This window comes from Xiphophorus maculatus, chromosome 5 (assembly GCF_002775205.1).
Source record: "Xiphophorus maculatus strain JP 163 A chromosome 5, X_maculatus-5.0-male, whole genome shotgun sequence".
Lineage (NCBI taxonomy): Eukaryota > Metazoa > Chordata > Actinopteri > Cyprinodontiformes > Poeciliidae > Xiphophorus > Xiphophorus maculatus.
Window position 1 is genome coordinate 17,636,941 of NC_036447.1, and position 22,530 is coordinate 17,659,470.

Below are 22,530 nucleotides of genomic sequence, written 5' to 3' on the forward strand. Positions count from 1 at the left end.
CATGCTGATGTAAATTTTGTGATCTTCATCCATTCACAGAAACAAAGACCAACATCTTTGAAACTCTCATAACTTTCTGTCACTTGCTAAAAGAGTTGAAATGCCTTTTTATTGTAAACTAGTTTGTTCCACTGTAACTTTTATTTTTGACTGGTGTATTATGCAGAATGAATCCATTATGTCTTCAGATAACAACGTGATGGACAGAAGCACATCTTCAACACACTCATCTGATTGTGGGATTTCAGGAAGTACACTCACACATTACCACTCAAATACGCATCCAAACAATTAATCACAGGAACTAACTGACGTAGCTACTCACGCCAGGAGGGTCATCACCTGTCAATAAAAATGAAGAAGATAATTTTCCTACTAAAATCATTCCAGGTGTGATTCAGCAGCCACATAAATATTTCACTGTATACTGTAGATGAGAAAACCTTTCTTAAAATATCTTGCTAATCATTTTTCTGTTATAAAGATATCTACATTCTCAGACGCTGACTCAATGCTGACTGAGATTTGTCATTGAAATGATGCACTTTATGCACTCTGCAGTGATATTTTTAAAAACTTTTCAACTGTGGAAAGAGCTAAAAAAAAAAAATCCCAGTGGAAAGCATTGTCTCTCTCTAGTTGATGGTGAGTCTCAAATTGATAAAAGGGTCAGATAGAATTTACAAATAGCAATGAAATTGTCCAAGTAATAGTAAAAAAAAGAGGCAAAAATAGAGTTATTAACATTCATCTGCAAGCGTTCCAGTGGCCTTTTTGTTTGTTCTGCAGGAACATGTTTTTGTCAAATTCGGTTTTGAAAGGTTTTCCTCAGAAAGAAACGCAAAATGTTCTTCTGTTTCAAGAATGTGCTCAGAGTGAGATCTCTGCCAGAGGAGCCAGGAGAAAATAAGTTTGTAAATTAAAGTGTAGCTTCCTAAAGAAACTCCAAACAAATGCAGCAACTCTTGCCTGTCATCTCTGTATCCACAGTTATGTGTGATGTCTTTTCCTGATATATTGTCCTTTATGAGTTATGATATCGTTTCACGTTTTTATTTCGCAAAATTCCTTCAAGTATGTTTTCTCAAAATGAAGCTTTGTGTTTTGATTTCCTGATTATATTCAAATTATCTGGGATTTATATTCCTTTGGTATATATATTTATATTTGTTATTATATTTATTTTTTACTTTATTCAAAACAGTTTGATTTTTTACTTGATTAATTTATTGATAATCTTTAGTTTCATTATTACCGCTGCGAGTCTATGTATTGTGTATCTGTATTTTGCATCTAGTTAAGTGAATTATTATTATTCTAACAATATAATGTATTTATTCATATGAAAATCTCATTAAGATTCAAATGTAAAGGAAAAACAGAGGTATCTTTGTCATTATTGTATAATAATAATAATAATAATAATAATAATACCTATGCTTTTCTTTATTTTTTATATTTTGCTAAAAATCTCAGTAAAAAGACAAGAAATAAAATAATTTCTACTGGGATTTTTTTTCTTTTCAGTATTTTTTTAAACAACCTTGAGGTTTTTCAGATCAATTTTATCAGGATTTTAATTTTTCTTTTTGTTTGTCCATGTAGTCATTGTGAAAGTGGAATATTTAAAAAATATATATATTTTCCTTTATTTATACTGAAAAGGTCATCTAATTGTCATTGAAATCTGAGGAGAAAATGTATCTATTTATTTATATAAATCGTTTTTCCATGTTGGAATTTTCTCATTTTTAAAACAATTGCCTGCTCTTTCATGGTGCGTGTATTTTCCCAGTTTGCTGTGCGTTGAGCTCTCCGCTCCTGGTATAAACAGAAACGGTGGTAGGTGGAACCGAAGCCCGGTCCTTGAGGAGGTTTCCCCCCTTTACTCTACTCCGGGTTTTCGGGGTGTCCATCAGCGCGGCTTCTCACAGCCGCTCGCTGGTTTTTACTCAACTCTATATCACTCTGCTGGCATGGTGAAGAAGCGGACCTGATTTGATGGTGGCAGCCTGGAGCCACTGACTGCAGACTTCCGCCCCTGGTTCTCATATCCGCGTTTTGCGCCGTCTGTTAAACTCTAGTTGCCTCACAAACGGACTACCGAGGGCGCTTGTGCTCTTTTACCAACTCGGCACCATATTATTCACCGGGATTTCTTTCAAACCAGGAACATATGAGATGCAAGTTCACTGGGAAACTCCGGAGCCTGCTCGGTTTAGACAGCAAAACTTTTTCTCCAAGGACAACAGTGTAGAGCAGCGACAGGACCGTTGCTGCTGCCGCCGCGGCTCCTCTGCGGGACGGTCTGTGTACATATGACCGGAGACTAACCCTTATACTGTCGCTTTATCGCTTTTACCCCCGGAGTTGGTGTTATTGTTTTTGTTAGCAGCGTGGCAGCAGCTGTATTGCTTAATGCAGTTATGAGCTTGTTTTACGTTTCCCTCAGATTGAGCGGTATTTGTGTTGGTTTAGAGCCGGAGACTCGGTCGGTCGCGACTCCTCCGTGGCTGGCAGCCCTTTAAACCCTCGCGGTGTTCGGCCGCCTCGGCTGCTGCTTGTCGCTCGCACCCTCCGGAAGACACGCGCAAGACCGGGAGGACACAGAGAGGTGGAGGTGGCCGGAGGACTCAAGAGGAGGTGGCGGAGGAGAGCCTGACTGGGAGAAAAGTTCTTCCAAAATAGCAGCCCCTCGGCGCGGTGATGGGGGACTTCGCCTCCCCCGCTGTCGGACCCAACGGCAGTATCTGCATCAACAACAGCATGAACCCGGCCAGCGGCAGCGTGGTGCCCGCCGGAGCGGTGGGCATACCTAAGCACAGCACGGTAGTGGAGAGGCTGAGGCAGCGGATAGAGGGCTGCCGGAGACACCACACCATTTGCGAGAACAGGTACCAGCAAGCGCACTCCGAGCAGCTGGAGCTGGAGCGCAGGGACACCGTCAACCTGTACCAGCGGACCCTGGAGCAGAGGGCCAAGAAGTCGGTCGGCGGTGGCGGCAGTAAGCAGCCCCAAATCAAGCAGCAGCAGCAGCAGCAGGACCCGGACTCGGCGTCCTCCACGGAGCAGAGGAACAACACGCTCATAGCGGTAAGGACTTCAGCGTGCAGTCAGTGCAACTCTGTTAAATACTGCACACGCTGTTTAATTTACTCTGCATCTCTTTGCCCTTTTAGAATCCCCACTAACAATCTGCAGCGTTGCAACCTTTTCCATGAGTGTAAACTTGTTGACATGCTCACTGAGCGAAGAGAATTGCTCCCTAAACGCACAGTTTACTTTTTAAAAACAGAACTGCATCAGTTTACACAGCAACATCAGCTCCTTCTCGTTGGGAGAAGACAGCTGATCAGTGGAAAGGCAGTCTGAAAGTTTTGGAAAGCGGTTCTGATTTTTCTTTCTTTCTTTTCTTTTTTTTTTTTACAGCTCAGAAACTTGTTAACAGCGTCTGGAGGAGGGGGTTGACAATTTGCATGAGAAGAGAACTTCTCCTTTTCTGGTTGTTTGTTACGGGGTGGAAGTTGTTCTGCAAGACAGGCCAGCTGCAGGAGGGTTGCAACATTGTTTCCTTGCTCTGAAGCAGCAGTAGTTTACTCCAGCCAGCACTCTCTAACCTTTGTAACATTCTCTCAAAAATCAACAGTTTCCACAGAGTTGAGAGCACTCAATTGCAGCCACCTGTTTGCATCCGAGCTCTGTCACTAACTCTTTTCTTTCAGAATATATCCAATCTTTAGTAAAACATTTTAGGGTATTGTTTTTTTTATTACTGGGAAAACTTTAGATTATTTCATAACATTAGGTTTTTGTCTGTAGGAAATGAATGCAGCAGATCCAATACATTAACGGTGCTACAGTAGTTTCCTGTTGGTAGGGGGCAGTGGTAACATATGGAGGATGGTTGGTGCTGTTTTGGCTCACTGTTTACTGTTGATCAGATCTTTAAGTGATCAGATTTTATTGCCGTGTGTTTGATGGCAGCAGATTGCATGAAAGACACACACTGTGCAGCATTCCCTGTTCACGCCACATCCCCTGTGGGCAAGCTCCAGTTTCCTTTTAGAAAAACACCAAAGGATACACGTTGGGAATGTCAACATTGTCATCCCTTTTGTTGCTGCGATGAGCCCAGTTCCTCCCCTTTTGAAATGCTAAATCAGAGCGTCTTTAATTTTCTGCGCCTGCCTTGGTAAGGTTATTTAAGAACTGAGCAGGACGACCAGTCTCAGCTTGAGAGCATGGCTGTGATTTTTCTTTCTTTCTTTTTCTTTTCTTTTCTTTTTTTCCCCCTCCTAATAGTGCAGGATCTCCCAGCGGCCCTTGTGGACATTATACCGATCCGCCCATTAGATGGCCGGCAACAAATGCTCAGAGAATGGAGGGATTACTGCTTAAAGACACAGCTTCGTCGTCCGCTTTGCTCTGTCCCTTCTCTGCTCCTTTCCCAGTCTCTGATGGCGACAGCTTGTATGCAAACACAACAGTCAATAGCGAAGACACACAGTGCTGCCTGTTGGTACCTCCTTTCTCATTTTTTTTTTTTAATGCTACATTGTGAGTTCTTGGCAGTGTGTGGGTTGTAACGGGGGGGTGAAACGGAGGGAGATGTCTGCAATCCCTTTTCCCGGTTTCCCTCTGAAGAACAGAGCTGCAGCTAGATGGCTGTATGTAGTCACTTCAGAGGCGAGCATTCTAGGAAAGCCAAGTGCGCTGTTGATATCACTACACAGACGTGCATATATAAAAATTCCCCAGAGGCTGGAATCTGGAGGGTCTTTGCTGCAGACAGGTTCTTTGAAGTGTGCAGCTTGTAAGAAGGTGTGTTTGAATGCAGCTTCACCTGCACCTAATCAGTGCAGCAGCAGGAACGATCCAACTGTAGTTGGAGATGTAAAGTTCACAGCGTGAGACTAAAATTACATAAATCCACTCTTAGACTGTGAAATGCAAATAGTTTACTTGTTGTCGGCTGTATAGTTGTATGATTGTTGCAGCGTGTGATCGGGAAAAGAAGTGCATGAAAATTACTGCTTAAAAACTTGTACAGGCAATATTCTCAAACAGTTTCTTAAACTTCTTGTTTCGCTATGTGCATCCCAATACAATGTGCCATGGTCTAATGGTTCTCAGACACACCCACGAAAGGGCAAGCCTGTAATCATGGAAAGTGTGTGTGTTTGTGTTTTATAGACTAAGAATTAGTGAGGCTGGAGAAGACATATGGGAACCCTGTGTCTATTCCCGTCTCCCTTTTTGAGCATTGTAGGAGCTAGCTTAGTCTAGGGACCTGGAAGGGAATGTTCAAGGATGCTCTAGTCTCAGGTGTTGAGCTCAGATGCAGCCGCTTTCTTGATATGTGCATCACTATAACCTCATTATAAGTGGTGGAAGGATTTCACAATTTAAAGGATTGAAAGAAAAACAAGTGATTGGGCGAATTAACCCCCACATGGGTCAAAGCTATATACAGGTTTAAATAAGTGCACACACATCCTCAGGAAGTGGGACCATCCTTTTTATTGTAGGAAAATGAGCTTCCTGCAAAATCTGTACAGCTAATTTAAACTGGATTTTCTGGCTTTTATGCACAGTCCACAATGTGGAGATTGGAAACGTGTCTTTAGCCTGTTTTATCCATTACAAAACTCCCATGTCCTCTTCTTTGTCCTTCAATGACCGCGCTGTGTCCATCTTTCAACCGTCTAGCTGCCGATTTGAGGTGATGTGAATGAAACTGAATGTTTTCCATCTTCACAGATCTATCCACTTTGAGCAGGGACAATCATATGACTGGTATCAAAACAAACCCTCAGCATCATCCTATCATCAACATGCTTGACTGTTGGTACAGTGTTCTTAGATTTGACTTGACTCATCCTGACCCCTTCAGGCATTATAATTAGATAGCTCTGTATACCATTTGACCATAAAACCTTTTGCAAATTGATGTGTTTGACTTGTCCATGTGGGCAGCTAAAAATATTAGTTGAACTTGAAATTGTCGATTGTGGAGCAGGATGTTCTTACTTGCTTGTCACCCTCTTTGTCCACAGTGACGTAAAATTCTCTTCACTGTGGATAGCTTCAAGTTAATGACTGGTTGAGGCTTTGATGGTTTCTGAGTTGTTCTTGAATATTTTAACTATTTTTCCCTTCCTCTGAAAACATTAGTTTGAGTCAGATGGTTGAAACGCAGACGCAGTTTGGTGTTACAGTACGGTGATCTCAAGCACACCTTTGAACTGGTTTCAGATTGGAGGAAGTAAGTTGGCACTAACATTTGAATGACACTAACCTCAACTCTATTGGAAAACTATGCAGTATGTGTAAAACATGGGTCCATAGCTGGACACCAACCAATTTACATGACCAATTTGTGTTTAATTATCTAATCAGAATTATGCAAGAAACTTGTTGACAACAAAAACATGTATAGTCTGGGTGCAGCCAACTAAGGGGGTGTTTATTCAAATGTTATTGGGGCTATATATAAATATATGTCTGCATAATTTTGACCCTTGTTAAACCTAATTCATCTTTTTAAAACCGTTAAATCTGTATGTGAAAGCATAATTCCACCCTGAAATAAGAATCTAAACCATTTTGTTTAAACTTGTTACTAAAGCAGTGTGCTGTTATTGGAAAGGAAGATGATGGAAAGTTTTCTAAGACATGCTATGTCAACAAAGGTTCAAAAAGCAGTTCTAATTTTATCATATTTCTGATGTATATCAACAAAACAAAGAAGCGAGTATTTACCATTTCAGTCGAGGCAAAATAGCTTGTCTGATGGAAATTGTGTCATCTGGCTTTGGTGTATGCAAATCTGATTCACATTGTGAACAGCTGATTATATTGTGCCTGATTACTGATCATTTAGATGTACCTCTTTTGACCAGCGGAGATCTTTCTGGTGAATATTTTTAATTTTATTGTAATCTTTTGTGAGCATGCTCTGGCTCCTTCAACACCCCGTCAGATGGCCACTAACACTGCAGCAGGTTCTGCTGGAGTGTTCTTCCAGTTAATAAAGGGGAATTTTCCACATCCAGTAGAAGTTAGTGCTGAAAATCAATGACTTGGTGCAATCTGCTCGGTTTTCTTATAGAAAACTCTTAAATCAATTGGACTCCTAAACTGAACTCAGCAGCACTGTTTGATAATTATGATCAATTGGAATATACTTGACTTGGATTTTGTCTTTATTATTGAACCAAAAATATTTTTTTACGGTTCTTTGACACCCGTGTTGTGAATTGACGGCATATGAATAACCTGAATTGAATAAAAATGGCTCAGTCTAAAGCCCATCATATTTATTAAGACTGTCCTTACAAAAGATGTTAGTTTGTATTGGTTCTTAAATAATAAGTGGGAGATAAGAGGTGTTGCTACCCATTTTTACACATTTTTTTTTTTGATAGTTTCACCACTATCAGCCAGAGATGTCAATAACGTTTTGCTTGATCTCCTATGAGTAGACTGGGCGACTCATCCAGTAGAGGACTGAATAATTGTCAGATTTTTCAGGATGATGCCTGTGTGATGGCCCGAATTTATGTTTTTCTGTGCGTTAATCTTCCCAGGATGACATTTGACAACCCACAGACAGCAGGTGTGAACTTGTTAATTACATGTGTTGTGGAGAGCGAATTGGTGACGAGAATCCAGCGCTGCTGGTGGAGAGATTAGTTTAGAATTTTTTATTTATTTATTTATCTTAATGAGACCTAGAAGTGAAATTTAAATCATTCTATAGCATTTTTTATCACTAGGATTTCATGTGAAAGTTTTGCATCTGAAAAGATGCATTTTTTAAATTTAAATCAGATACTTGAAGACGCATAAACCTGTCATGTTTTAGTTGTGTGAAGATTACAAAAATTATTTCCATTTACTATCACAATATTGAGACCAAGAATTTTTTTTTTTTTACAGTTTTTTCTTCAATTTCCCTTTTTAGTATGTAGTAGCATTGTCTTTGAAGCCATACTATTTAGGTCTAGCAATTTGCGTGTACTTTTTTGAATTATTTGTCGAGTGTATCTTCAAACTGTTTTAAATTAGCATATTTAAAACATATGCATATTTTCTTCCTGATGTCTTGCCTGATTAGTTTTGATTTTGTTTCACAATGTCAATTAAGGAAACAATGTTTGCCTTAACATATATATCCAAAAGGGACTCTGTTTAACTCAAATGCTGGAAGTAACCCATCTTAATCATATTTCTCTAACTTTAAAGAAAATTGAAAAGATTTCAGCTTTTGTTGTTTTGTTATTCTAGGATTTAACAAATACGAAATAATTTTTGAATTATTTCGTATTTGTCACATTTAGCCTGCTTAAATTCACAGAGAATAAAAAACTTGTCCTTATAGTTAAAGAGCACGTGTAAATATCTGGTTTCAACGTTGTCTGATGCTTCAACAGGAAGGGAATGCCCATTTTCAGAAACTTAAACAATAATAATAAAACTGGCAATGTCTGTTGCCAGGTCGAACTTGTGACCTTTCAGTTACAGGCACGTGTCTCCAAACCCACGACCTACCATGTCGCTTCCAAGCAGTTCCATAAGCTGCCTTTTTTATTTTTTATTTTTTGACAAAACATCCAGTTAGATCTGATTATCTAATCTTCAAGAAGTTTACAGCTGTGAGGACGGCATGCACAGCGAGGGGCTCGTTAGTTCCACTGAAACACGCAAGCCCAGGACGGTCCGTCTTCTGCTCTGTTCGTTCTCTGGCATCCACCTCACGGAGGAATGTCTCTCTCACACACGCACGCACACACACACATGCACACACGAAGGCACTGTTGTCCCACTCAACTCTTGGCAGAGGCCATATGTGGGTGGCTGAGTGTTCATGAAACCAAGGCCTTCCCTCTCCCCTCCCTTCCTCTGTTCAACGCTTCTCCGGTTTCAGCGTTAGCGTGGCGCTAATGTGGCGTGAATGGTCTTCTTGCTAGCTATGGCATTGTTAAAGTCAGCTGGGACTTTTGCCCACTTGCTATATTTAAACCCCTTAGCTGGGGTGAAGCTGACACTCATCAACACGCTTAAACGCACAACGTGTGACGTCGATGCACTCGCGTGACATCAAAAGCGTTCTGTTTTTAACTCGTCACATGCCCGTTTGGCACTCTTTGCCTTGCATCGACGGTGCCTTTCGGACCTTTGCGCATGACATTCAGGTTTCTGCTTCTCTTTTTCTTCCAGTCACCCTCACTTCTCCTTGCACACAACCACACACAAGCTTTGAATGTTTTTGATTTGGGGCGGCTGCGACCACATTCCCTTCCTCCCACGCTTGTTCACATGTTCAACAGGAACACGCACACTTTCAGAGAAGACCCTTGAATGAGAGGGTGAGAAGTTTCCTCATTTGAGCAAGTGAATAACTGTGCTCCTGAAACTGACAGATATGTGGTGGATTGCAAAAAAGTATTCATATATTCAAACGTTCTCGCATTGTATCATGCTACAGCCACAAATGTTCATGTGCCTTCTTTGAAAATGATGTGACAGAGCACAAAATCATGCATAGCTGTAAAGTGGAAGAAGGATACTTGGTCTTATAATCATCACAACTTTTACTAGTTTTGCATATACAGAAACTGAAAGCTTTGCTTCCGATTTGAGATAGAGCTATTTTGCAACACTCAGATGGGATGGAGAGAATGCATAAAAACCAGTTTTCAAGTCTTGCCACAAATTTAATTGTAGCTCTTTTAAGGTTGTTGTATTGCGTGAAGTCAAATGGCTGCCTCCATGACCGCTAACAAATTTTAGCATGACTGCTGACTACTTTTCCTTTCAGTTCACTATAATGTTCTACCTTGGGTTGTTCTACCATGTAAGAGCTCTATAAAAAAATATTTGTAATGTAGCCAATATAAAACTTTGGTAGAAATAGTGTTGCTAGTATGCTGGCTGTGTGTTTTCTGCAAGTTCTCAGGTCTGTGGGACAGTTGGTAGCACTGTTGCTTTGCAGCAAGAAGGTTCTGTGTTTGAATCCTGGCATGGGGTCTTTCTGGGAGTTGCATGTTCTCCCAGTGTGTGCATTGGTTTTTCTCCAGGTACTTCAGCTTCCTTTGACCTGGCACAGATAAGCAGGTAGTGGATGGGTTGAAATTCTCAGTTCACCTGTATTTATTCTGCTTCATCTGCTTTGTTAATAAGAAACTGAAAGCAGCTGCAAATATCTGCCTGTTAATTTTTAGCTTGGTCTTTTGTCCTCAAACATCAGCGTGCAGCAAAGTTTATAATCTTAAGGTACAAAACTTTTTATAGCTAAAAACACTTCCTAAAGTGAGTTTTAAAAGTGGTCATGTGATCTTTATTTTTAATTCCTTTCTGGTTGTATCAAACAAGGGAGTGAAGAGACTGTCTCTGTGTGTGTGGGCGCGTGTGCATGAGTGGCTTAATGATTCAAAACAAAACCAGGCTTCAAAGTTGACTGTTGGCAGAAACCTGTGCTGGAGATTGCAATGGGAAGCTTTGCCATCAGGCAGAGGAAATGGTGATTTACAACAGAGAAAACCATATCTATTCTTCTGTGAGTTAATAAACTCTTTCTCTAACCATTGTACTGTTTTACGTGTGTATTGCGGCAAAGCTGACAAAATGCATTGTCTGGTTTAAACCCATTCAGATTAACTATATACGTGTTTCTCTATTCTGTGATGACCCAATGACATTCTTGGTGGGCCCATATATTTAGTCTGAGACAAATGTTTCCCCATTTGCAGATCTATGTTTTAATCTCTTTGATTGTGGCAGTTCAGATAATGGTTCAGAGTAAGTTTCTAATTGAAAACTCGTTTAAAACCAAATTTCATCCATATTGACAGACTTTAGAAAGTTAATCCCCAGGAAATGACATTGACATTAATTGCACAGAAACTTCTCCTCAAACTGGTTTGCATAAATTATGCCTCTGAAGGACATCAAATGAATAAACAAGTGAGCTGTTATGAGTAGCAGTCATACTGTATTTACACTGTTTGCTCGCCACTCCTACTATGTCACTGGAAACCTTAAAATCTGCTCTTCAGAAAAAGGTGTGTCCTTACCCTCCCAAGTGTCTCCATTACTGGTCATTCCATGCATTAGTTTGGTGTGGAGTGTTTAGATTCCTGCCCACATTAATTTAAATATTTTTGGGAAACAGATTTGTTTTTTGAGTTCATCTTCCATTCACACTTAGCATTTTTGGTGCCAGAGTTTTAAAACCTATGACAGGGGCCACCTTTGTACAGGTCTACTCTCCATTCTTTAAAACCACAAAGACAGTAAAGCCATTTTTTCTGTTTCCTTACTATGGCTGGCTCGTTTGGTCCCAACTCTTTCTGTTAAACTTCAAATGTTGGATAGTGAAGTGAATGACTGGGAGGAAAGGGGGAACTAGAGTGTTTCTCTCCTGACCTGTAGGTGTGACATGCCTTTTTTTTTCAAATGTCTTAAAAATGGATGGAAATCTCCTGTTGTACTTTAATGTAATTTACTTTGACCTTTGAGTTCCTGGTTAACATTACAGGGTCTCCCCCAGTGTAATGTAAGCCTGGCAGGCCACCAGGCTTTTATTGTGCCCCCACCAGGTTTAGCATTGCTTATTTAAGTTTTTTTTTAATGTTTGCATTAAGACTTTATGGTTGGTGTTCAGATATTAATCTTTTCAATCTTTCAATAACATAATTATCAAATTATATTTTCAAATTTCCTGTCAACTTTAAACATTTCTTATCTCAAAAACCTGGCGGGCTGCTGGATGAATGGCTGCCGAGCGTCCCAACCATCGCGCTTAGCAAGTTTTCTGGGAGAAACCTTGCATTGCCATTTTGACCTCTCATGTGGTGCAGCTATAGTAAAAGCCTAATTTGAGAAAATATCACCAAATATTTGATGAGCAGTTTTAGGCTTCTTGAAGGCACCTTTTAGATTCATTTTATTTGGTTTGTTTGAATGAATGGGCAATAAAAATTAGAAAAGAAAATCTTAATATGACTGCTTTTAATTGTGGCTTTTTTATGTTGCCAGATGTCCTCAGCTAACACTGTGATCTTTTTCAAGGTTTGCTGCCTGCTTGATCTTCGCCCCTTATGTTCCATCTTCCTCTTGACCTTTTGTTTGTCTTAGTCCCAATCCCTTGTTTCCTCTCCATCATTCAGATGAACTTGTTCTTACCTTCCACCCTCTCTCCGTCTCACCCACCCCCCACATGTCTGTTGATCTCCGGTTCAGCCTCAGCTAGCAGGCTTAGCGCTCTAAAGCTCTCAGCACAGGTTGGATGGCAGTGAGAAATCCTGTGCTAAGAGGGAGTTACATACAACAAGGACTGAAACGTACAAAGGTTAATTTTCAAGTTTTAATTACGCAGACAGTAATTTTTGTCAAATATTTACATATCTGCATCTGCAGCTGTTTAAACCTGCAACATGTGCCTCTTCCCTTGTTTGCTGGATGACATTTGTTGTTCTTTCTAAGGCTGGCCAGATTCCCCCCCTGCACCTTCCCATTGAGCTGCTGTCATGAATTTTTTATGAATGTTTGTGCATGCGTGTGTGTGTGTGTGAGGGGTGTATGGATGGGGTGGGGGGACGCTGCATCAATAGCCATTAGTGCAGCAGCTGTGGTAATTGTGCCACAGTGGCTGCAGTGCAGGAGGGGGGGAAAATACATTAGCTGATAATACTGCAGAGGGCATAAGGAGGAGAAGATGAAGCGAGGACACAGAGGTACAGCAGGACATGAAGAGGGAGGATATTGACTGTCTGGTGGGGCAGTTAGCCACATGGTTGCTCTGATGTGCACCAGGTGACTCCCTGGTTTGGTTTAGTTTTATGGATTTGACTGCATTCGTCTCACCATTGTTCAGTGAATGCATGTTTGTTTAGATGTGTGGCCACCAGTAAATGTAATATGAGCAGATCAGTATGAATATAATATCTTAAAGTTGCCAAACTACAGAAAAAATGCAAAATGATTCATTTCTTTGGATTTTTGAAAATCCAAGACTTAGTTTTTATTGTTATTTTAGCAGTAGAAATTGTACTATTAGTAACCCAACATTATCAGATTCAAATGAAAGTCAAAAATGTATATTGGGAAACAGCTTGATGCCTAAGATTAAACTGATGCAAGCAAAGATGCATCAGTTTTATTATTTTCCTTTTTGGTTATCTTCAGCAAGATTTTTGTTTGAGTAATCCTTTTGTCTACCTTTGTAATTAAACTACATTTCTTGAGTCTGGTGAAACAGTCTGAGACCAAGTGTAGTTGGACAGTTGTTTTATTATATGTTATTATATATTTTACTATATGTTGGTCCAAAAAGGGGTCATCACAAAATGTAATACAATTTAAATTAAGATTTTTGAGCGATGGATTATCTTCATAGCTTATTCATACACTTAAAGCTGAGGCATTTAACTTTTATTAAAAAAATGTCCCTTGCATCTTTGTCAAAATTAGGATTGTGTTTTAACAGTACAAGACAATCTGTGAAAATAATGGCCTTCTCCATATGGTCTTGCTGTCATCTGAAGAAATACAGTGTTCTATCAGAAACAACTAATCAGAACCAGGAGGAGGGTCTTAGCGCTGTCAATCATGCTCTTGTATACATCACTCACAACCTCCCCCTTGCTTTCTGATGCGCTGCAGTATATTTCTGACAGTACAGCCTGTCATAAATGCCCAGGCTAGAGAGCATGGCCACTGATGATGGCAGATAGATGGTTGTCAGGTTGGTGGACTGGGTCAACTCAAAAGTAATGGGATTTATCTCCAAAGAGTGAAGCATACTTTCAAAGTGCTTTGAGTTTTATCATAGTGAATGTCGGACAAGATGATCAAATTTGCCCAGGCATCAGGAAAAGGGAGGAAAATAACTCAGCAGTCTGATACAATTTCAAACAAAGTTTAAATGTTTCCACCAAAAAAGAAAAACAAAAGCAAACGCAACAGAAGTCTTGTTCTGGTTCCGGATGAGTCTGGCTTGTTTGGTGTAGCTGAGTCCTCCGTCAGCTGCCTGTCTGCAGATCACTTCCTGGATGGTTCCTAAAATAGCTGCTGCAACGATCAGAACCAAGGAAACATGCCAGCTGCGCTCTTTAAGACCACATTCGCTTTTTGCTTTCTCTCCCCTCCTGGTCGGGTATTAAATGGATTTTATCACCAGTGATGCCGGCATTTAACACAGTCAGACACGACTTATAGATCAGTGTTTTGTGTAATGTTGAAAAGGGGAAAATAATCATTTATTAAATACTGGTTAAAGATGTCCCTTTTCAGATATAATCTATGGAATTTTTATGAAACCCCGTGAACCTGCATCTTATTGTTTCATTATATTTTGAATATGACTAAAAAGTTACAATAACTAGAAAAAAAAATACAGATTTCTAAAACATTAGGATATGGAAAAAATATCTACCATTTGTTAAAACTGAAGCTTTTTGCTCATTGATGAACAAGATTCTGTTTTAGAATTGATCCTAATGTAAACAAAATGATAGGTCTCAATCTCTGTTAGAGGTCAGAAGTGTACATACCCCTAAATGCCATGTTTTCAAGATGTAAAAATTAGACCCTAATAAATTACTTGGTCATAATGTAGTTCCCTTTATCCCCTCCTCACCCCATCCCTCAAAAAAAATATCAGAGGGATGAAAACCTCCCTTCCACATGTTTTCCCAATCTGCCATCATACATTTCTTCTGGTGAATCTATTCTTTGTGAATGTAGGTGTTGATTTGACTCAGTTTGATGCTGGATAATGAAATCCTCTCTTATCCTCAGCAACCTGCAGGTTTTAGATCTAAACTTTGCACTGTTAATTTTATGCACCTTGTAAAATCAACTAATGAAAAGTAACCCCACACCACCACAGCTGCCATTGTGGTCTCTTGGTGAGAAGGGTAGTGTATTATTTGTGCCTTTTGGAATTGGGTGTTTTAAGATTCCCATTTGGCTTCATCAGACTGTAACACATCCTTCCCTGTGGTTTTAGGAGACTTTAGTCAGGCGTGGATGTTTTCTTTGAAACAAAGATATTCTTTTTTCCCAGTCCAGGCGTATGGGGAACACACATATACAACCTTTAATGTCACTATGTGCTCTATTGGCAGCCTCATTGACCAGCTTTAGTTTGGTATTTTAATTAGACTGGGAGAAAAGTTTTTGTCATCCAATTGTTGTTTCATGTTTTTCCCACTTCAGGTGACTGAACTCTCACTTTGTCATGATGTTTATATTTAATGTTGTGGAAGTATTATGTTTTCTTCTGATCGATAACTTTTTACAAAGAATTTTTCTTTTGAATCAATATGAACTTTGGCTGTTTGCAAAATGATCCAAACAAACAAGTTTCAGGGAATATCTAGGATAGCTGGAGTTTATTTCTGGTTTATCAAGGTTTACAAAAAATGGATGGCAGGTCTAAATTTAAGAAACCTAAACAGAAAGTTTAGGTTTCTATTGCAATGTTTTATTTTATTTTATTTTATTTTTTTTACATTATTTCTCCTTATTGATTTATTCTGCAGTGGAATTGTACAGAATATACATTTTTGAAAACAACTTCTCTGTATGCCTATTCAGCTGATATGTGCACTTTTTAGAGCAACTTAAAAACATTTGGGTCTTTTAAATATCAGCCATTTCTTTGAAATGAAAAACTTGAATAGAAAACTGCTTCAATTGTCCTCTGCACTAGTAAAGTTCTCTCAGATCTGCTACTTTGTGATTGCAATGTGAAGAATGTAAAAACACATGGATATTTTGTTGCTGCATTCTTTCTGCAAATAGTCAGAATGCTTGGAGTGCAATCGAGACGCTGATGATGTGCAGGTTAGTGTCAATAAAAAAAAAAACATTTACTGGTGGTTATTGCTCATCATGAAAGTTTGGAGCAGGTAGAGAACCATCTGGAGGTTTCTCTGACCTGACTTTTTCTTCTTTCCCCTCAACATTCAGAACAGTTTGACTTCTTCATCTTCTATCAATACTGATTTCTCTCCCTCCATGCATTTGTTCTGCATCTTCACATCTCTCATCTTTTGTGCTCCCTCCGTCTGCCTTTCTATGTTCTTCCTGTCATATCTGGCAGAGACACTGGACTCTACTGAAGAGACAAGACCGAGAGATGTTTACCTTCATTTCTGCCGTCACAAACTGTCTGCCTCACTCTGAAACACCATTCAGTGGAGCACAGCTTGGCAAAAAATAGCCAGGAAGAACTACAATTCCTTGAAGACCTTTTAAAAAAAAATTGGGTCAAATGAGGAGTTGGTAGATTAAACTTGAGCTGAAATTGTTCTAACATTGAACCTGGTATCTCTAAGTTTTAAAGAGAGTTATGATTCTGAAGTATTTTAACATGTTGTCAGCTAAAGAGGCATTACGTTTTTTTAATGGGTCTTTAATGATTGAGGCACAAAAACACTCAGAAAGCCTCTAGAGCGTCTGCACTGGCAGCTAACGGAGGTCCCTGGAGGCACAGAAAAGTCCAAATCTTTGCTATGCACATATGCTAAATATTTTGGATCATTAGCAGTGTGTTTTCCCCACCACTGCTTTTCCAGCTCATTAGATCCATGTGATAAGATTTAAAAGAGCCTCTGTTTTGTTTCTGGACCAGTTTGCTAAGTTTAAAGAGCGTTAACTTTCTTGTTTCTAAAACGGTCCTGGCAACAAAAAAAGAGAGAGTAGTTACTGTGACAGATACATTGTCACATATTACACATGTGAGCGATGTAATCACCCACCATGAAGCAGAGTAGACAATCTTGCCATGTCAGTGTTTTAGAAAGCCACAGTTTCATAACTGCTAAAGGTTTTTCTGTCATACTGTTCCCACAGTTAGACCTTCGTTTCAGCGTCAGAGAAAGTGTCGGACTGACTAGTGTTTTTCTTTTCTCCAGCTGCATGCAGCCTGGGAAACTACAGTTCTGCCCCTCTCCCACATGTTGCTGGGCACTGCTGGTTGAAATAATTCTATGTTTGGCAGACCTGGTTGGTCAGAAACCTTTTTTGACTTCCAAACTAAAGGAGCACAGTTTATCGCTTGTATTAAACCAGCTTTTGAAACTAAACTTGACGAGCTGCAATACACCTGTGTGTATCTACTGTTTGTCCCCACAGATGGCGTCTCGTGACAGACTTGTTTTTGCTAAACACAGAAAGAATCATCATAGCAAAAAGTTAGACTTCAAAGAAGTTACACTTTTGAGTTGTATTAGGAATACACTTCCTCTATATACTCTTATTCTGCTACCAGTTTGTGAATACAGCCAGACTTCATCAGATGTGACATCCACTGACTTAAAAACAAAACAAAATTTAAATAAATGTCCTGGGCCTCAGGTGAAAGTTTTTAAGGTAAGGAGATATTCTTCACACCCAGATTCCATTTAGAAATTGGGCATGTGAAAGTTTATCTGAGGTTGCATTCTGAGAAGCGCTACATGCTGGCTACCTGAGCACACTTAGCTCTTTGCTAAGGCATGGAGCAAAGATTTCTTTTTACAAATGGAGACTAAAAGTGTCTGGTGAAACGAGGTCAAAGTTTGTCTACTATAGCCCTACATTTTGTGGGTTAGCGCTAAGGGTGAGGGAATTTCATTGTATATTTTAGGTACCATAATGGCAGTTCAGATTAAAACAAATGAAGAATTCACTTCAAATGGAATACTAAAGGTTTCAAGATGGCATAAAAATCACCTTTTCGATTAAAAATATTTTAAGCACGTATTTCAGTGGTATTCTGTCATTCAGTGCACATATTATAGCTGGGATTTTAACTAGACTCCCAGACGGTGGTTTCAGGGGCAAAAATGTTGGGCCAAGTTATGGACAGCAATGAACAACCCTTTACAAACTCCCTGGCATGACGCTGATTTATTTACACTCCCATCCTGCTGCAATGGACAACTGTACCCCACAGGAAATCATTCCAGCCTGTGGCCACCAAACTGCAGAACTTCACGCTTCCACAGTCATTCTTTCAATTACGCAGCAGTAATAAAGCAGTTATTATGTACACTGGCCATCGGTTTTTCATTTTATTCCTTCTGCCATATAAATAGTCGGACATGATGACAGACGAGAACGAGAGGCTTTAACTGCAGCTTAAACAAATGCCTCCAAAAAAGTTGTGGAGTAAATGATGATATAAAAACAAACTGAATGTCAGAATAGGACTATTGCTGCTAAATGGTAGTCTTTCAGTAGACAGAGAGGATAAGATTTAGAAAACTGTTACTCTAAAGTATGATTTGAAGTATGTATTGTGGACATTTTGGATGTGTCCAAGTCTGAATCGACACTGGACATGTTGTTCTCCCCTGTGTGCCTTACAGAAGTTTTCTTATAAATGACCCATCACGCCCTCTAACATAAAAAGTTTAAATATATTATCACACATCTGGTAATGGCGTATTACACATTTGGATCATAATAATTTATTAAATTGTAACATTCCTTTTAAAGATCTTCCTCCCCTCCCCTAGTTTGATGCAGTCCAGTTACATTTTCAGACGGGTCCAGGTCAGTTTGGATAAGGCAATCCGAGTCAAGAGGAGAAAGTTCAGACTGTGCTGGCAGTGAGACCTTTCTTCCAGTGTAATTGGACATGAAGACAATGGCCGGGCTAGATTGACGCTAAAATGGATGTTTTGGATGTTTGGGCTCATTTTCTCTCATTTTCAACACAATGAAAACTTTCATGATGACCGGCAAAAATTTATGGAGTGCAACATTTCTTCTGAGTGCTACTTAAAGCAATGAAAGTACCACAAGTAATTCTTCTTCCACAGCTTTGAAAACCAGAGGCTCATAGTTTTATTTAGTCTCCAGTCTTTTATTGTTACCAAGACTTTGTCATGGTTAAATTAACAATAAAAATAAGAAAATATTTATTGTCGTCCATTTTTCTTCAGCTTTGTCTGCTGTCTGTCATGATTACTGGTGCTTGTGTAAATTCTCAGTTATCAATCAGCGTGTCTTTATTTATCGAGCACTTTTCATACACTTAAATTTCCTACGTACTCTAAGTGGGCAATAGACGGGAGGCAATGAAACTTGAAATGAAAAAGAGAGAAGAAAAGATGAGCTAAACAAGATGGAAATGTATAGTTAATGGAGATCATGCTGCCTTGAAAGACTAAAGACACTCAGTCATGTTAATGTTGATGAGTTGACAGCGGTAGCATTTGTGGTCGCTTTATGATGAAAGTGAAATAAGGCTTTTACTCCAAAATAATGGTGAGTATTAAAGAAAAGGTGGCATGTCTCTGAACAAGTAGGTCCTGCACCGTGACAAAGCTGAATCTGTTCACTGATAATGTGTCAGTTTAAAAAAAAAAAAAAAAAAAATCAAAAACTCAAAGACAAAACTGTGTTCTGGTTTGGCTTAAAGACTTTAGTCACTGCTCAGCACGATCTGGGCCCGTTATCACACTTTTTTAAAATAAAAATTTAAACGACCCAGCAGAGTAGAAAAGCAGAAGACTGTGATCTGAACCTGTAGCCCCTCCAAAGCATGCAGTGCCGATTACAGACACTAAAGTCATGTTTGGGATGTTTGTGACATTTGCCTCTTGACGCACGTGACTCTTGGTTTCACAAAGCTACAAAAAGGGAAATGGCTCTGCTCAGTTTGAAGCCTTTATCTTCTCTGGAAAGGGAGCTGAGGATCATGGCACGGAGACGATGCAGCTGCACACACACATTGGGCCTTTCTCTTTCTCTTTGTCTGCCTGCCTCTTCCCTCCACGCCCCTCCCACCCAATGGCAGTTTTTTTGGACGAACCGTTGTCATAGGGACTGTGATGCAGAGAGCCCGAACAGGCTGCCTGTCTGCTCGGATACGTCAAGTGTGTGTGAATGAAAAAAAAAAAAAAAGACCCAACAAAAGCATCAGGGCTCACTCAGCTGAAAGAGGAAACGTTTGGACAATTATGTAATATCCTCTTTTATCCTGGGTGCCCATCTGTTTTAGTAGCTAAAGTGAATGTGAGCTACAGAGCATAATATTACTCTTTAAAATTTAGCAGCAGAAATTTAGTCTTTTCTGGTTTTGACAGCAGAATTCAGTGTTCCAACTCTGTCGGGCAACGCAGGGGTGAAACGAGGCGCTTTCCTGTGTGCAAAGTTTCCACTGAAAATGTAGGCCGTTTGCCAGGAGCCACCACTGTAAACAGGTCGGGGGCAGAGAGGAGGAGGAAGAGGAGGAGTGAAGATGAGAGGATGGGAGGAGAAAGAGGAATTGGGTTGGTTTGAACTCCGAGAGGCGGAGAGAGCGATAGGAGGGGAGGCCGGGTTTAACAAGTGGGAGGTTTCACGAGTCCTTGTGACGCTGCCACTCACCATCCGAGAACCGTGTTATTGGACATCATAAGGGTATCTATAAATAGGACCCGAATCTGCAGAAGGGAGGGCTAAAAATAGAGAGATGCAAACAAGCACAGAGAGGTAGCAGTTTGATTTGTTTTTTCTTTTCTTTTCAAGCTGTGAGCAGAGAAGTTTTAAAGAGATCTTAGAACAGAGAGCTCCTCAGCTCTCGTACACCTCTAATTTGGCCCTAATGTTGCTTTAAGAAGACAACTAGCCGCTGCTGTAGAAAGCACTGCGTGGATTTCAGGATGTAAACACAGAAAGGAGAGCCTTTCCTTTGGAAGTTTAGATAATTTTGATTGAGACTAAACCTCTGTCAAATGTTTATATTCATGTCTTTTAGAAAGAAAGTGAGCTTTTTGAATTCAGAGAGACTTCAAAACCTGTTGCTTTACTTTCCACTGAAGTTTAGGATCTTAACCTAGTGTTGTCAAATTTCTTAGCGGATTTCTTTTTGTAACTTTTGTCCTAATTGAACTTGTCAGATCACCAAGAGGAACTTATTACACAGTATGCTGTAAGAGAGGAACCTATGTAAATCCATAGCCTAAATGAAAAAATACTTTAATTTATTAAAAGGCTATTAAATAAAGTAACTGCCCTGTAAACTAAATAACAGCTGAAGCAACAGCAGCCCTCGAGCTTTTGTGATAGCAGTGACTAGTACTGTAGAGGTACTGTAGAGCTGTAGAGGGAATTTTGTTCACTCTTGTTTACAGAATTGTGCATTCATGCTCAGTATAAGGGATTTCCTGCAAAGTCAGCCCCGTTTACACAGAGTTGGCTTTCAATAAAACCGTAACATTTGTGTTGTGACCCAGCTGCTTGTTTACGTGTCTCCAGTGATCGGATTCCCTAACACCAGTACTTTTTGAAACCAGGTCTGGGATGGAAATTTTTCAGGAACTCTCCCGGTGGAGATGTGAAGTACTCCGCAGGGGCGAAAGTTTGCGCACATGCACAGAACGCCCGTCTGCAGGGTGAGGTGGAGGTTAAGGGTCAAAACCCATGCGTGTTTCGATGACAGGTCAACATCACAGAGCCGTATAGAGCCCTGGCATGACGACTACAGGGGATTTAACGTGTCTTGGTGGTTGTCTAAATGTAGAACTTTTCCCCAAACAACATCCGAAAATGCTAGACATTTCCATAATGCGATCTCTCATTTACAAAGCCTCACATGGAGAACTTTGCCAGTTGTCATATTAAACTGGACCTTACTGCACTGTTTTATATCAGTGATCAAATTGGAATGTATATGATTGAATTGATGATAGATTTCTGTTTGTGAATGTCTTGTAAAGTCCATGGTTTCATCGACTACAGCAAGTTGTCCAGGTCCTGAGGTAGCTAAGCAGCTCCAGACCACCACGTTTGACAGTCATATGTTCTTTTTCATAAAGGTTTTTAGGCCTTTACTGGACAGTAAAGGGACTGGAAATGGGAGGGAGAAGACAGGCAGCAAATGGACTGGGAATCAAACTTGAATTCCATATTGGTTTGATATTAAAGTAATAATAACTCCAGCTGAGGAAAGTGAGGCCTTCTTGGTTTTAGATGTTCTGTGTTCTTTGTGACCTCTTGGTTGAGTCGTCGATGTGCTCTTGCCATAATTTTTGTAGGCCAGCCAGTCTTGGGAAGGTTCACAACTTTTCATGTGTGAATAGTCTCTCACTGATTCCCTGAATCCATAGCTTTGTAACCATTTTCAGACTGATGGAGCTCAATAACAGTGTTGCTGAGTAGCTTTTTGAGACTTTTGAGCCGATTTCAGCTGAAAGGATAAAGAAGTTCTTGGGCTCATCATGTTCAGCACCGGCTTTTTGGCTTTGCTGTTGTTTAGCTGCATGTCATTCAGCTTTCACAGGACATGCTGAACCATCCACCACTTTCTGGTTCTGTGACATATCCTCCTGACAGATGAACCCAGTGACTGCAGAGTCCACACTCAGCTTCTCTTTGTGGCAAGGAGCTGTAATCTGAGGTGTTTATGTTGTGTTTGCTGTCATGCCTGGCTACCGAGAGCCACAGCATGAATTTGATATCTCTCTTGCATGCTTACTGTTTTCATCTTTGAAAATAACCCTTGGTAGTTTTACAATGAAACATTGTTTTTAGTCTAGGCAGCAG

General features: G+C 39.9%; 1 protein-coding gene across 1 annotated transcript in view; it reads left to right on the forward strand.

Annotated features, from left to right (window-relative positions):
- The first annotated feature begins 1,865 nt into the window (after positions 1 to 1,865).
- maml3 (mastermind like transcriptional coactivator 3) overlaps positions 1,866 to 22,530 on the forward strand; it is a 115,909-nt gene continuing 95,244 nt past the window's right edge. The window contains exon 1 of the mRNA XM_005803065.2: positions 1,866 to 3,093. Within this exon, the coding sequence (XP_005803122.1) occupies positions 2,707 to 3,093 (387 nt within the window). The 5' untranslated portion in view covers positions 1,866 to 2,706. The remainder of the gene's footprint in view (positions 3,094 to 22,530) is intronic.